This window comes from Mobula birostris, chromosome 13 (assembly GCF_030028105.1).
Source record: "Mobula birostris isolate sMobBir1 chromosome 13, sMobBir1.hap1, whole genome shotgun sequence".
Classification (NCBI taxonomy): Eukaryota; Metazoa; Chordata; class Chondrichthyes; order Myliobatiformes; family Myliobatidae; genus Mobula; species Mobula birostris.
In genome coordinates, this window is record NC_092382.1 from 92331293 (window position 1) to 92347187 (window position 15895).

The 15895-nt window shown below is 45.3% G+C and overlaps 1 protein-coding gene across 1 annotated transcript in view; it reads right to left on the reverse strand.

Moving 5' to 3' along the window:
- Positions 1-15895, reverse strand: part of LOC140207172 (uncharacterized) — a 130081-nt gene that overhangs the window by 30477 nt on the left and 83709 nt on the right. Inside the window, exons 18-20 of the mRNA XM_072275523.1 lie at positions 14764-14859; positions 661-808; positions 266-342 (exon numbers count right to left, since the gene is read on the reverse strand). Of these exons, the coding sequence (XP_072131624.1) occupies positions 266-342; positions 661-808; positions 14764-14859 (321 nt within the window). The remainder of the gene's footprint in view (positions 1-265; positions 343-660; positions 809-14763; positions 14860-15895) is intronic.

The window sequence follows — 15895 nt, forward strand, 5'->3', positions numbered from 1 at the left end:
CTGAGGTCGTTGAAGCTCCTCCAGGTCGTATCCAGAATGGGGTCAGTGGGCAGATCAGTTCTGTAACCCAACTCCAGGAAGTTGGCACTCCTCCACCGGACTCCATGACGATACAGGACCGTAGAGCAGTCTGAGTGACTGTGGGGAGACCTCTCAGGGAGATGGGGTTCTCTGTCCATGCTGGGGTCCTCTGAAGAGATCCGGCTTATCAGTTTGACCCTCCCCCAAAGTAACCGAGCCCCACTGATGTAAACTCTGACCCTACCGTTTAACCAGCCTGGTCTCTCCCCGGAGCAGCGATACTGTGGAATGACCGACTCAGGAATCTTCCATCCTCCGGAACTGAAACGACAATCAGAGAGTCAGTCCCTGATCTGCGGGAATTTATTTACTCAGAGAGACATGGGAAATTACACTCACCCCGTCCGTACCCTGTCTCTGGTCAATAACCCCCAATCCTGGGAATTCCCTCTCTGTTGTATCTCTCCCTTGTCTCTACCCCGAGAATGTGGGATCTCCCCTCTCCCTGTACTTACTCTCCATCTCAGTGTAGTCACCGATGATCCCGGTCTCCCTGCATTTCCCATTCACACACCCCTTGTTCCCCTGTTTACATTCCCATCTGCGTCCAGTTTCTCAGTGATTATCTCCTCACTTTACCTGTTAAATCTGTACCATCCCACTTCAAGCTTTCTATCATCCATCCAACGTCCACTGGTACACTCAGTGTTGGAACAATTCGTGCTCCTCCAGGGCTGATCCAGGACTGTGTGGGTTACACACGGATCACCGAGTGTGGAGTCTGTGACTGAGGGACAGAACGACGTTCAGTGTTAATGTACAGCTCACGTACCCCATCCTCTTTCTCCGACAACCAGAACCCCCATCTGCACTTCCACCCTCAGCTCCAATAATTATTTTTATTCATCAATGGGACATGAGTTTCAGAGGCTGAGCCAGTGATTAACTGCCCCACCAGAGGTGCCCTTGAGAAGGTGGTGGTGGTGAGCTGACTTCTTGAACTGCTGCAGTCCTTGATGTGTGGGGACACCCACAATGATTTTCCAGAATTCCAGCATTTTGACCCAGTGACACTGAAGGAACAGCAATGTATTTCCAAGTCAGGGGAGTGTGTGGCTCAGAGGGAAATCTTTCAGTATTTATGTAATTTAAAGGGAAACATCTGGAAACTTCCACAACACCCAACTGTCTATAGACCCTCTCATTATCCCTCCTCCACTCCAGACAACTTTCAACACCCCTCCTCCAATCCAGTCCCCTTTCAACATCCCTCCTCCACTCCAATCCCCTTTCAACACCCCTCAACTCCAATCCCCTCTCAACATCCCTCCTCCACTCCAGTCCCCTCTCAACATCCCTCCTCCACTCCAGTCCCCTCACAACATCCCTCCACCCCAGTACCCTCTCAACATCCCTTGTCCACTCCAGTCCCCTCTCAACATCCCTCCTCCACTCCAGTCCCCTCTCAACATCCCTCGTCCACTCTACTCCCCTCTGAACATCCATCCTCCACTCCAGTCCCCTTTCAACATCCCTCCTCCACTCCAGTCCCCTCTCAGCGTCCCTCCTCCACTCCAGTCCCCTCTCAGCGTCCCTCCTCCACTCCAGTCCCCTCTCAGCATCCCTCCTCCACTCCAGTCCACTCTCAACATCCCTCCACCACTCCAGTCCCCTCTCAACATCCCTCCTCCACTCCAATCCCCTCTCAGCATCCCTCGTCCACTCCAATCCCAACATCCCTCCTCCACTCCAGTCCCCTCTCAACATCCCTCCTCCACTCCAATCCCCTCTCAGCATCCCTCCTCCACTCCAGTCCCCTCTCAACATCCCTCCACCACTCCAGTCCCCTCTCAACATCCCTCCTCCACTCCAATCCCCTCTCAGCATCCCTCGTCCACTCCAATCCCAACATCCCTCCTCCACTCCAGTCCCCTCTCAAAATCCCTCCTCCACTCCAGTACCCTCTCAGCATTCCTCCACCACTCCAGTCCCCTCTCAACATCCCTCCTTAAATCCAATCCCCTATCAGCATCCCTCGTCCACTCCAGTACCCTCGCAACATCCCTCCTCCATTCCAGCCCCACTCAACATCCCTCCTCCACTCCAGTCCCCTCTCAGCATCCCTCTTCCACTCCGGTCCCCTCACAACTTCCCTCCTCCACTCCAGCCCCTCTCAACATCCCTCATCCACTCCAGTCCCCTCTCGGGCCGACCAGGGGGAATGCCATACTAGATGTAGTATTAGGTAATGAACCGGGTCAGGTCACAGATCTCTCAGTGGGTGAGCATCTGGGGGACAGTGACCACCGCTCCCTGGCCTTTATAATTATCATGGAAAAGGATAGAGTCAAAGAGGACAGGAAAATTTTTAATTGGGGAAAGGCAAATTATGAGGCAAGGCTAGAACTTGCCGGTGTGAATTGGGATGATGTTTTTGCAGGGAAATGTACTATGGACATGGTATCGATGTTTAGAGATCTCTTGCGGGATGTAAGGGATTAATTTGTCCCGGTGCGGAAGATAAAGAATGGTAGGGTGAAGGAACCATGGGTGACAAGTGAGGTGGAAAATCTAGTCAGGTGGAAGAAGGCAGCATACATGAGGTTTAGGAAGGAAGGATCAGATGGGTCTATTGAGGAATATAGGGAAGCAAGAAAGGAGCTTAAGAAGGGGCTGAGAAGAGCAAGAAGGGGGCATGAGAAGGCCTTGGCGAGTAGGGTAAAGGAAAACCCCAAGGCATTCTTCAATTAGTTGAAGAAAAAAAGGATGACAGGAGTGAAGGTAGGACCGATTAGAGATAAAGGTGGGAAGATGTGCCTGGAGGCTGTGGAAATGAGCGAGGTCCTCAATGAATACTTCTCTTCGGTATTCGCCAATGAGAGGGAACTTGATGATGGTGAGGACAATATGAGTGAGGTTGATGTTCTGGAGCATGTTGATATTAAGGGAGAGGAGGTGTTGGAGTTGTTAAAATACATTAGGACAGATAAGTCCCCAGGGCCTGAGGGAATATACCCCAGGCTGCTCCATGAGGCGAGAGAAGAGATTGCTGAGCCTCTGGCTAGGATCTTTATGTCCTCGTTGTCCACGGGAATGGTACCGGAGGATTGGAGGGAGGCGAATGTTGTTCCCTTGTTCAAAAAATGTAGTAGGGATAGTCCAGGTAATTATAGACCAGTGAGCCTTACGTCTGTGGTGGGAAAGCTGTTGGAAAAAATTCTTAGAGATAGGATCTATAGGCATTTAGAGAATCATGGTCTGATCAGGGACAGTCAGCATGGCTTTGTGAAGGGCGGATCCTGTCTAACAAGCCTGATAGAGTTCTTTGAGGAGGTGACCAGGCATACAGATTAGGGTAGTGCAGTGGATGTGATCTATATGGATTTTAGTAAGGCATTTGACAAGTTTCCACACGGTAGGCTTATTCAGAAAGTTAGAAGGCATGGGATCCAGGGAAGTTTGGCCAGGTGGATTCAGAATTGGCTTGCCTGCAGAAGGCAGAGGGTGGTGGTGGAGGGAGTACATTCAGCTTGGAGGATTGTGACTAGTGGTGTCCCACAAGGATCTGTTCTGGGACCCCTACTTTTCGTGATTTTTATTAACGACCTGGATGTCGGGGTAGAAGGGTGGGTTGGCAAGTTTGCAGACGACACAAAGGTTGATGGTGTTGTAGATAGTGTAGAGGATTGTCGAAGATTGCAGAGAGACATTGATAGGATGCAGAAGTGGGCTGAGAAGTGGCAGATGGAGTTCAACCCGGAGAAGTGTGAGGTGGTACACTTTGGAAGGACGAACTCCAAGGCAGAGTACAAAGTAAATGGCAAGATACTTGGTAGTGTGGAGGAGCAGAGGGATCTCGGGGTACATGTCCACAGATCCCTGAAAGTTGCCTCACAGGTGGATAGGGTAGTTAAGAAAGCTTATGGGGTGTTAGCTTTCATAAGTCGAGGGATAGAGTTTAAGAGTCACGATGTAATGATGCAGCTCTATAAAACACTGGTTAGGCCACACTTGGAGTACTGTGTCCAGTTCTGGTCACCTCACTATAGGAAGGATGTGGAAGCACTGGAAAGGGTACAGAGGAGATTTACCAGGATGCTGCCTGGTTTAGAAAGTATGCATTATGATCAGAGATTAAGGGAGCTAGGGCTTCACTCTTTGGAGAGAAGGAGGATGAGAGGAGACATGATAGAGGTGTACAAGATAATAAGAGGAATAGATAGAGTGGATAGCCAGCGCCTCTTCCCCAAGGCACCACTGCTCAATACAAGAGGATATGGCTTTAAGGTAAGGGGTGGGAAGTTCAAGGGGGATATTAGAGGAAGGCTTTTTACTCAGAGAGTGGTTGGTGCGTGGAATGCACTGCCTGAGTCAGTGGTGGAGGCAGATAAATTAGTGAAGTTTAAGAGTTCAAGTTCAGTGTTAGTGTACAGCTCACGTTCCCCATCCTCTTTCTCTGCTAACCACAACCCCCATCTGCACTTCCACCCTCAGCAACCCCTGGGCAACAATAATTATTTTTATTCATTGAAGGGACGTGAGTTTCAGAGGCTGAACCAGTGTTTAACTGCCCCACTAGAGGTGCTCTTAAGAAGCTGGTGGTGGTTCTGAGCTGACTTCTTGAACTGCTGCAGTTGTTGATGTGTGGGGACACCCAGAATATTTGGGAGATCCAGGAATTTGACCCAGTGACACTGAAAGTACAGCAATGTATTTCCAAGTCACAACAGTGTGTGGTTTAGAGCGAAACCTCCAGAAACTCCCCCACCCCCATTTTCCATGGCTTCCTCGCAGAACCCCTCCCCCCCTCACCTCACTTCATCCCAGACCCTAGACCTTTATCCCCTCCCCCACCTCCGGTCTGCCTGTACTTTCCCTTCCCCTGATGCCTCCTCTCCACTCTCCTTCTTCTCCCCATGGTCTTCCTTCCTACTGCTCCATTCTCCTTCACTCTTCCCCATCACAGCCTTTACAATGTTTCTGTGCTGCCCATGTGTGGTAGACAGACTGGGTTGGGTGGTTCTCATCACCACATTATAGGAAGGATGTGGAAGCTTTAGAGAGTGTGCTGAGGCTTTTATCACTGGAGCGAAGGAAAATGAGAGGTGACTTGATAAAGGTGTAAAAGATGGAGAGAAATGGATCAGATAGACAGCAGCTATTGTTTTTTTTTCCTTCCCAGGACAGATGTGGTTAATACCAAGGGCCAAAATTTTCAAAAGCAAGATCTTTTCTTTCTTTCTTTCTTTATTTAGACAGAGAATGGTGGGCGCATTGAATGCCCTGCCAGGGGTGGTGTCGGATACAGATTTACTAGGGGCACTTAAGAAACACTGAGATAAATTTTGGCATTACCAGCCTGGTGGTTTGAAGGGTAGTGTGGGACCCAAGGCCCTTGTACCTCCTTCACGATGCAGCAGTGAGAAGAGAGCATGGACTGGATGGTGGGGTCCTTGATGATGGATGCTGCTTGGAGATGTGTTTAATGGTGGGGAGGGCTTTTCCTGCGATGGACTGGGCTGTATCCACTACTGTTCTGATCTTGGACACTGGTGTTTCCATACCAGGCCATGATACAACCAGTCAGAAATACTCTCCACTGTGTATCTATACAAGTTGGTCAAAGTTTTAGGTGACAGACTGAATCTGTGCAAACTTCTCAGAAAGTAGAGGAGCTGCCATGCCTTCTTTGTAATGACACTTACATACTGGTCCCAGGACAGATCCTCTTATCGTACAAGATGTCTGTTCAAGAGTCTGATGACAGTTGGGGTGGAAGCAGTCCTTGAGCTTGGTGGGACGTGCTCTCAGACTTTTGTATCTACTGCCCGATGGGAGGGGGAGATGAGAGTATGCCCGGGGTGGGGTCTTTGATTATCCTGCCTGCTTTACTCAGGCAGTAACAAGGGCAAACAGAGTCTGTCTCTACTTCTCCTTGCCACAGTAATTATAATATTCTAATAATTAGTGTTTTAATGATCTAACAATAATCAGTTTACAATAATACATTATAACTGAAGACACATCAGATGTATATAGGCGTACTGTGGAGAGCATCGTAACTGGTTGAATCACTGTCTGATGTGGAGATGCCAAAGCACAAGATTGAAAAAGGCTGCTGAGGGTTGTAAAGTCAGCCACCTCCATCCTCCCCATCATAAAGAACCTTTTGAATAGAAGATGCATCATAGTTTAACGTTCAGATTAAATTTATTACCAATGCACTTGTTTATCACTGTAACAAACACAAGAAAATCTGCAGATGCTGGAAATCCAAAGCAACACACACAAAATGCTGGAGGAACTCAGCAGGTTAGGCAACATCTATGGAAAAGAGTAAATGATTCAGGCCAGGACACTTCTTCAGGACTGAGAGGGAAGGGGGAAGATGCCTGAATTAAAAGGGTGGGGGGAGGGGACATAGGTTGGATGGAAGGTGATAGGTGAAACCAGGGGGGTGGGAAAGATCAAGGGCTGGAGAAGAAAGAATCTGATAGGAGACCAGAGTGGACAACAGGAGAAAGGAGAGGAGGATGTGACCCAGGGGTAAGTAATAGTTAGGTGAGAAGTAGTAAAAGGTCAGAGTGGAGAGTAGAGGAAGCAGGAGGAGGGAATTTTGTTCACTGGAAGGAGAAATCAATATTCATACCATCAGGTACTGTTATGTACCCCTAGGGGTCATTTTTTTTTATGGACTATATACTCGCCTGGGTTGATAACTCACCCACAGAAGACGGTCTCCTTTTTTGTGGTCACATTCAGTGACTATAAAGGAAGGGAAGAGGGGAGAGGAAGGTTTGAAACAGAAGAAACTTCGTGACAAAGACGTAGGTTCGTGTTTTCTCTCTCTCTCGCTATATTATATATATACACACACACACACATATACAAAGGTGTGACTGTCATGTAGTTAATTAATCCACAAGAGTGGTTTCTCTGCTGAGGGGGGTACCTTTGTGAATATCACTTGTGCGTTACCCTTATTTGGGTGTGGTAGTGCACTGAAGAAAGGCACCCCTGAGGCAAATCACTGTTGGAGTTATTTCGTATGTCATGGAACTGGATAAGTGGCTATCACGTTGTGTGTTTGGGGTTGGTTCTCTTGAAGAGGGTCCCCTTTGTGATAAGCTACTGTTGGTGATAATCCATATGTGAATTCTGTTCGAGTATCCTGTGTCCACCACTTTGGAATGACCCGTAGCTGAATTCAGGTGTGGTACCACTTTCACATGTGGAGTGGAACAACTTCAGAGATAAAACCTATTACTATTGTTATTTTGTATTGCTGTCGTGGAATCTGTGGAATATCAACATAATTGCCTTCTCTTGATAATTACCCTGGATTACAAATATCTCTCTCTCTCTCTCCCCATCACTACTCGACTCAATACCACGAACTGAACTGAACTTTACCCATCACTGTAAGACTGTATCTATTTACCCCTAGGCTCGAAGAAACTTGGTTTCCATATATTTCCACACTCATACATATCGTCTCTGCTAACCTGTTTAATATATCTGAATTTATATCACTGTATTGTGTAGTTACTAATAAATAGTATTAGTGAATAGCAATACCAGACTCCAAAGTGTTTTCCATTTCTGCTGGTTCTTTAACCCGTCACGGGGTACGTGACAGTACACAGATCGAATATAAGGAGTTGTTCCTTCACCTTGAGGGTGGCCTCATCTTGACACAAGAGGTGGCTGTGGATCAAAATGTCAGAACGGGAATGGGAATAGTAATTCAAATGTTTGGCCATCAGGAAATCTCGCTTATGGCGGATAGTGCGGAGGTCTTCGAGAACCTGTTCCTTCAGCTTACGACAGGTCTCACCAATGTAGAGGTAGCCACACCAGGAACACCAAGTCAAATCACTTTTTATTGTCATTTCGACTTTAACTGCTGGTACGGTACACAGTACAAACGAGACGACGTTTTTCAGGACCATGGTGCTACATGAAACAATACAAAAACTACACTCATCTACGTAAAACAACAGAAAAGCTGCTCTAGACTACAGACCTACCCAGGACTGCATAAAGTGCACAAAACAGTGCAGGCATTACAATAAATAATAAAGACAATATGCACAGTAGAGAGCAGTAGGTTGCTGTCAGTCCAGGTTCTGGGTATTGAGAAGTCTGATGGCTTGGGGGAAGAAACTGTTACATAGTTTGGCCGTGAGAGCCCGAATACTTTGGTGCCTTTTTACCGGACACAACAGACAGCAGATTCACGGTTGATGTGTTGCCTCACCTGTTTGGGGCCCTGAATGGAGGTGAGGGAGGAGGTATAGGGGCAGATATAGCACCTAGGCCACTTGCCAGGGATAAGTGCTGGGAGGGAGATTCGTGGGGAGGGACGAACGGACAAGGCAATTGTGGAAGAAGCCACCACTGTGAAAGGCAGAAGGGTGGGGGTGGGGGAAGGTAAAGGTATGTTCGGTGGTCTGATCTCTTTGGGTATGGCTGAAGTTGCAGAGCATAATTTGTTGGAGAGGGAATCTGATGGGTGGTAGATGAGGACAAGAGGGACTCAATCACTATTATGATGGTGGGAAGATAGAGTGAATGTAGATGTACATGAAATGGAGGAGTTGTGGGTGAGGACGAGGAAACTCTGTTCTTTAAATGAGGAGGACATCTCTGGGGTTTCAAGATGGCGGGGCAGTGAAAGGTCTGCTTACTGAGCTCAGCACCACAGCACTGATAATTTCGCATATAAACCTATCCGTTCCAACTTTTTTTTAAAAATCCCCAAGTGTCGGATTTCATAACAAGAACATCGATGAGTATTTTTTTGAGCTGCTTCAACACCATGCCACTGATAGGTACTAAAAAGGCAGCCAGGATGGACTGCACAGAGCGCTCTCCCCGGTCTCCATGATAAAAACTGTAGCCGATCAAGCCCAAAGCTGCATTCCAGCACTAGAAAAGCAAGTTCAAAGCCTGTCTGACCATATCGATGATCTTGAGAATAGAGGTAGGAGGAAGAACATACAAATTATCATCTACCTGAAGGAACAGAAGGCAGCCAGCCAGCAAAGTTATTTTGAGGGCTGGCTGCCTAATTTCCTTGATTTGGAAACCAAGCTGGATTAAGGTGGAAAGAGCTCTTCATACGCTGGCTCCAAAACCAGGCCCAGACCAATGCCCTCGACCTGTCCTCGTGCGGTTCCATAATTTTGGTGATAAGCAAAGAGTGGTGGAGGCTTTGAGACACCGTGGGACTGATGCCCAGGCTTTAATATATGAGGGATCCAGGCTTATGAGGGATCCAGGCTTATGAGGGATCCAGGCTTATGTTTTCTCAAGATTTTTCGGCAGCCGTTATTCGGAAGCGCAAGGAATTCAATCAGGTAAAGAAGTGACTGAGAGAATCCGGAATCCAGCACTTTATGCTGTACCCAGCGGCGCTGAAAATCACCTACAACAGGACCACTAAGATATTTGATTCTCCTGGCATGGTAAACTTTTGTAGACAGATTGGGCTAAAGAATATATATATTGTGTAGGCCTGGTTATGGGCAATAACATGCTCGATGGTCGCTTTTCGTTACTCGACAGCAAGATATCTTATTGGATGGGTAACGTGTTTGCTTTGATTAATATACTTCCATTATTTGTTTAAGTTAGCGGTACTGCTCCAGCCTGAAGGAGTTTAAACATGATGGTAACAAATCGGTGGATTGATAAATTATGCCCTATTTTCATTTTTGACTATGTTAAATGCCATATTGGCAGTGGGGCAGAATATGGGGTGCTAGAAGGTTCAGATATCCCCTTTCAGTGCGGGGTAAGTCCTCTAGTTCAGCACTGTTGGCGCTTTGTTTTTCTTGTGTGTTTTTTTTTATTCACTTACTGCTGCTCAGCTGAACTTAAGTCGGGTTTCTTCTCCTCCGGAGTCAAATGATTGTTATAAAGGGTTATGACCAGTAGTATATTAAAATAGTGCACTTGGAACATTAAGGGGGGGGGTCATTCGCCAATCAAGAGAAAGAAAATCCTATTAAACCTGAAAAAGGAAAGGGTGGAAATAGCCTTATTGCAGGAGACACATTTAAATGATAAAGAACATCTAAAATTGCAACAGAGTGGATTTGATCAAGTCTATTTTTCATCTTTTAATACCAGGAGTAGGGAATGGCCATTTTAATTAGGAAGAATCTACCTTTTAAGTTATTAGACTGCATTAAGGATAAGTATGGGAGATTTGTGATTGTTAAGGCTTCAATATATGGAGAGGAATATGGTATTCTCAATGTTTACTGCCCTCCAGCTCATCCTCTCAAATTCCTAATAGATGCTTTTTCCAAACTTACAGGCTTTTCAATATAAAACATTATTGTAGGTGGGGATGTTAATTGTCTCATGGACCCATTGATGGACAGAGAGCCTAGTGGTCCCCCATTGCTCTACTCACAGTCCAAACAAATCATGGGCTTACGTGGAGAACTAGGACTTGAGGATGTCTGGAGGTTGTTACATCCTTCAAAGACTTCACATTTTTTTTCTAATCGACACAAGTGTTATACCAGAAGAGACTTTTTTCTAACCCCCAAAACACTCCTAGATTTAGTTGTGCCCTGTACAATCAGAAATATCATTATTTCTGATCATGCAGCAGTATATTTGAATATTAAGCCCAAAGATAATTCAGCACAATCTAGACATTGGAGGTTGAATCCTTTTATTCTAAAAGATAATAAATTTATGGACAACTATTTCCGAATTTAAAACTTTCCTATCTATTAATTCCAAATCAGCTAGTAGCCCATCGATGCTCTGGGAAACCGCTAAGGCCTGTGCAAGGGGATTAATTATCTCCTACTCTGCTAGTAAGAAGTGACAAGCTGTGGAACAGCAGAGCCTAGTGGAAGCAAGGCTTGCGGCAGCTGAAAAGGATTATATTAATAAGCCTTCTGCAGCCAAGTTACAGAATCTTACAGCCCTACGCTGTACACTAAACACTTTACTTACACAAGCAGCCAAAGGAAAATTGACATTTGCTAAAGAACGATGTTTGAACATGGTGAAACACCAGGTAGGTATTTGGCTTATTTAGCCAGAAAGAAAAATGCCTCTCAGACTATTGCTTCAATTAGGGATGGGACAGGAGCCCTCACTAGTAATTCTAAAATGATTAATGTTGTGAATAAGAATTTTTATTCTAAATTATATCAATCTGAGCAATGCAATGTCGGACAATCTAGGATGGAGTCCTTTTTCAGGAATTTAGATCTCCTAGGCATTTCTTCTGAACAAGAGTCCCTCCTTAATGCTCCGTTATCTATACATGAGATACAGGACGCTGTGAGACAGCTCCAACGTGGGAAGGCCCCTGGTCCTGATGGACTCACTAGTGAATTCTATAAAGAGTTCACAAGGTTATTATCAGAGCCTGTGCCTGACATGTTCAATCATGCATTTAATTGTGGTCTCCTCCCACCATCATTGAGAGGAGCTGATATCTCCCTAATTCTTAAGAAAGGAAAGAGCCCTGAAGATTGTGCCTTCTACAGGCCTATTTCATTGTTAAATGTTGACTTTAAACTCTTATCTAAAACCTTAGCATTGTGATTAGAAACTGTGCTACCTTTCGTCATAAAAAGAGGATCAAACAGGTTTTGTAAGAGGCTGTAGATCATCTAACAATATCAAAAGATTATTTAATGTGATTCAGGCATGTCAGCAACAGGCAGTAGACAGCTTGGTGGTTTCCTTAGATGCAGAAAAGGCCCTTGATCGTGTCAAGTGGCCGTATCTTTTTTTTCACTTGAGAACGATTTGGTTTGGGCAATAATTTTATTAAGTAGGGGAAGGTTCTTTATAATGACCCTTTGGCTGTGATTCTCACCAATGGTATTAGGTCGGATAATTTTAGTATTCTGAGGGACAGTGGGCAGGGCTGCCCTTTATCACCACTACTTTTCACACTAGTGATCGAGGCATTGGCTGAGGCTATTCGGCAAGACCCCAAAATATCTACTCCAGATATAGGCATAACGTCACATAAAATTACATTGTATGCGGATGATGTTCTAATTTTCTTATCAAACCCTGCTAAATCAGTGCACCACCTTATACAGTGCATCAATTCATTTAGCACCTTTTCAGGTTATAAAATAAACTTTACTAAATCAGAGGCTATGCATCTGGGGAATCTGCAGTAGGTACCTGACACTCAGGGTGTTTTCCCCTTTAAATGGTTGCAGACAGGTTTTGTTTACTTTGGCATATTTAGCACACTTATGTCTGATCAATTGTTCAAAGCTAACCTTACACAGTTATTTGACAAAAATCAAACAGGATCTTGAGCGATGGAGCACCCTTCTCAATTCTTGGCTTGGCCAAATATCCTTGCTCAAAATAAACATTCTTCCTTGTCTGCTCTACCCTATACGAATGATTCCAGTCATTTTTACCCAACAAATACTTAAGAAAAATAAATGATTGGATTGTTTCTTTCATCTGGAACAAAAAAAGACCCTGTATTAAAATGCCTAAGTTACAGCTTCCCAGTAGTCTAGGATGTCTGGATTTTCCAGACATCAAAAAATATCAATTAAGTTCCTTTTTATTTTATGAAGTTGACTGGGTTTGCAGGGACCCCTCCTCAATTTGGCTAGACATTGAAGATTCACAAACAAAATGCCCTCTTATTAATTTGCTTTTCCTCAATAAGATGAAACTAGTTAAGGAATATTGCCACAATCCTATAACAATTAATATGATCAAGGTTTGGAGGGTGGTCGCGTGGTGCGACAAATTGAGGGCAACACAGTGAAAATATCACCCTTCACTTCAATAACCGGCAGTCCAGATTTTCAGCCTGGCATAATGGATTCTGGATTTAAACTTTGGATTTCTAAGGGTATTTTCCATCTAGGAGATTTGTTTGATGAAGGAACGATGATGTCTTTTAGTCAAATAGTACAGAAATTTAACATACCCAACAATGATCTTTTTCGTTTCTTTCAGATAGGAGATTATATACAGAAAAAACATCATTGTTAACTGTTTTCTATAGTTCTGACATAGAAAAGAGGGTGTTTTGTTCTAAGGGTAAAGTCTCCATTAGTACTTTTTACAGCATCTTGAGGGAATGTTCTTGTGGAGAGGCTGAGCAGCTGGGAAAGGTCTGGGAGGAAGAGCTGGGAATAGAAATTACAGCTGAAGTACGAGAAGACATCTGTGATAATGCAAAGAAAATTTCAGTTTGTAATAGAACTAAAGCACTGCAACTCAAAATTCTGCAATAGAGCCCAAATGATCCAGATCATCTCTCAAAATTTAAGACGAGGGTTTCTCCAATGTGTTCAAAATGTAAAGTAAATACTGGAACTTTCACCCACTGTTTTTGGACTTGTCCCAAGCTTCAGGCACAGTGGAGTGATATTTTGGGTGAAATGGAAAAGATTCTGAAGATGGAGCTTGAACTGGACCCAGTTTCTTTTCTCTAACGCTTACCCAGAAGTCGTATTATTAATGCACATCAGAAAAACCTTTTTAATATCCTGACTTTTTGTGAAAGGAAGAACATTTTACTTTGTTAGATATCCGATAAGGCCCCTGGACTTTTTGGTTGGTGTAAATTAATCATGGAATATATTCCTTTGGACTTTTTGACATGTATGATACACACAAAAACAAAGAGTTTTCATAAATCATGGCAACCTTTTCTACAGTATATAGATGTAAACCTGTCTGCTATACTAATAAGGGCTTTTGTATAGGATGTTGGGTTATGTCTATATCTTGATGGGAGTGTTCTGATAGCTGATATCTGTGAAGGGAAGAAATGTAAATGTATCTGTAGATTGAAAGCTTTGCTATGCTGAGCAATAATTAAATAAATAATGAGAAGGACATCTCTGATGTCTTGGAATGGAAAGCCACAACCTATGAACAGATGTGGCAGAGGTGTGGAGGTGCATCTTGGGTCAAGATGAGGCCACCCTCAATGTGGAGGAGCAACACCTTACATGATAGCCTCCTACATACTGGTATGAATATCGATTTCTCCTTCCAGTAAGCAAAATTTACTCCCCCCACACACAGGCGTCTAATCTATCCTCTGAAATATACATACTTCCCTCTCCTTTGCTCCTTAAAACCTCTACCCTTCACTCTCAAATCCCTCTCCTCATCTCTCCCTCTCTCGGCATTCATTGCCTGCATCACTCTCATCAGTCCCCCCTTCCTTCCCTCTTGTTGGAGTGTCACTCTCACTGATCTCTCTGCCTAACTCTCCTTACACAGCCATCACTCTCTCTTCACTCACCTCATTCCTCCCACTCCAGCATCCCACCTCTCTCTCCATCCCTCTCTCCTGTGTTTTCACCCATTTCCTTCTGTCCACGTACTGAATCACTCAAATCCCACTCCGGTCGTTTCTATGTCTCATCAGTCACCGTGCAAATCCTCACCGTCATTCCTCCCTTCCTCTCTGTGACCATCCTCCTCTCTCACCTCCACCACTCCTCCCCTCCCACCGGTGTCACTCCACCCCTCTCTGTTGATTCCTCCCACCCCACTCTCTCCAACCCCCAACAGAGCCTCATCCCTCACGACTCACCAAACCCAACCCAACAGACAGGACAGAGGAACTACTGACTCCATCATTCACACCCCTCCCCACAATGCACTGTACATCCAGTGGGTGAACTGGTCCACGGGAGGTTCAACCTCACAGAGTGACAGAGACTGAATGAACACAGACAGACTGAGACTTGGTACCTGAGGACGTGTCTCCCCCTGGGACAGAGGACAGTTCCTGGGTGTGTTCTCCAGTAGACAATCCTGTAGGCTGTTCCATTGTTGAAGTCTCCAGGTCTGGAACAAAGTAACACAGACATGGGAAATGGGCAGAGCTTAAATAACACAACAGGGACAATAACTCACAAAGATGAATATTCTGAAAATTCAGAGCAACACACACAAAATGCTGGAAGAACTCAGCAGGTCAGGCTGCATCTCTGGAGGGGAATAAACAGTGAATGTTTTGGGCTGAGACCCTTCATCAGCACTGGAAAGGAAGGGGGAAGAAGCCAGAATAAAGAGGTGGGGAGGAGTACAGCTGACAGGTGATAGGTGAAGCCAGGTGAATGGGAAGGTGGGTGGGTGAGGGAGGGGGTGATTTAAGAAGCTGGGAGGTGATATATGGAAGAGGTAAAGGGCTGAAGAAGGACTAATCCAATCAGACAGGACAGTGGACCAGAGAATAAAGGAATGGAGGAGGGGTCCAGTGGGAGATGACGGGCAGGTGAGGAGAGGAGAAGAGAAGGCTAAGAGGGTAGCCGGAATGGGAATGGAAATAGAGAGAAGTTGTAGGGGGTAGAAATTACTGTCAGCAGAGAAATCAGTGTTCCTGCCACACACACAAAATGCTGGAGGGACTTAGCAGGCCAGGCAGCATCTATGGGAAAGGAGTAAACAGTCGACGTTTCAGGCCGAGACCCTTCAGCAAGATTGGAGAAGGAAAGATGAACAGTCAGATTTAGAAGCTGGGGGAAGAGGAAGGAGAAACACGAGATGTTAGGTGAAACCGGGAGGGGGAGGGGTGAAGTAAAGAGCTGGGAAGTTGATAGGTGAAAGAGGTACAGGGCTGCAGAAGGGGGAATCCAACAGAAGACAGAAGGCCATGGAAAATAAAGGGGGTAGGAGCACCAGAGGGTGGTGATGGGCAGGCAGATTAGGTGAGAGAGGGAAAAGGAGATGGGGAATGGTTCAAGAAATCAATATTCATGCTGTCAGTTTGGAAGCTACCCAGACGCAATATGAAGTGTTGTCCCTCCAATTTGAGTTTAGCCTCATCATGTCAATGGAGGAGGCCTCGAATAGACATGTGGGAATGGGAATGGGAAGTCTC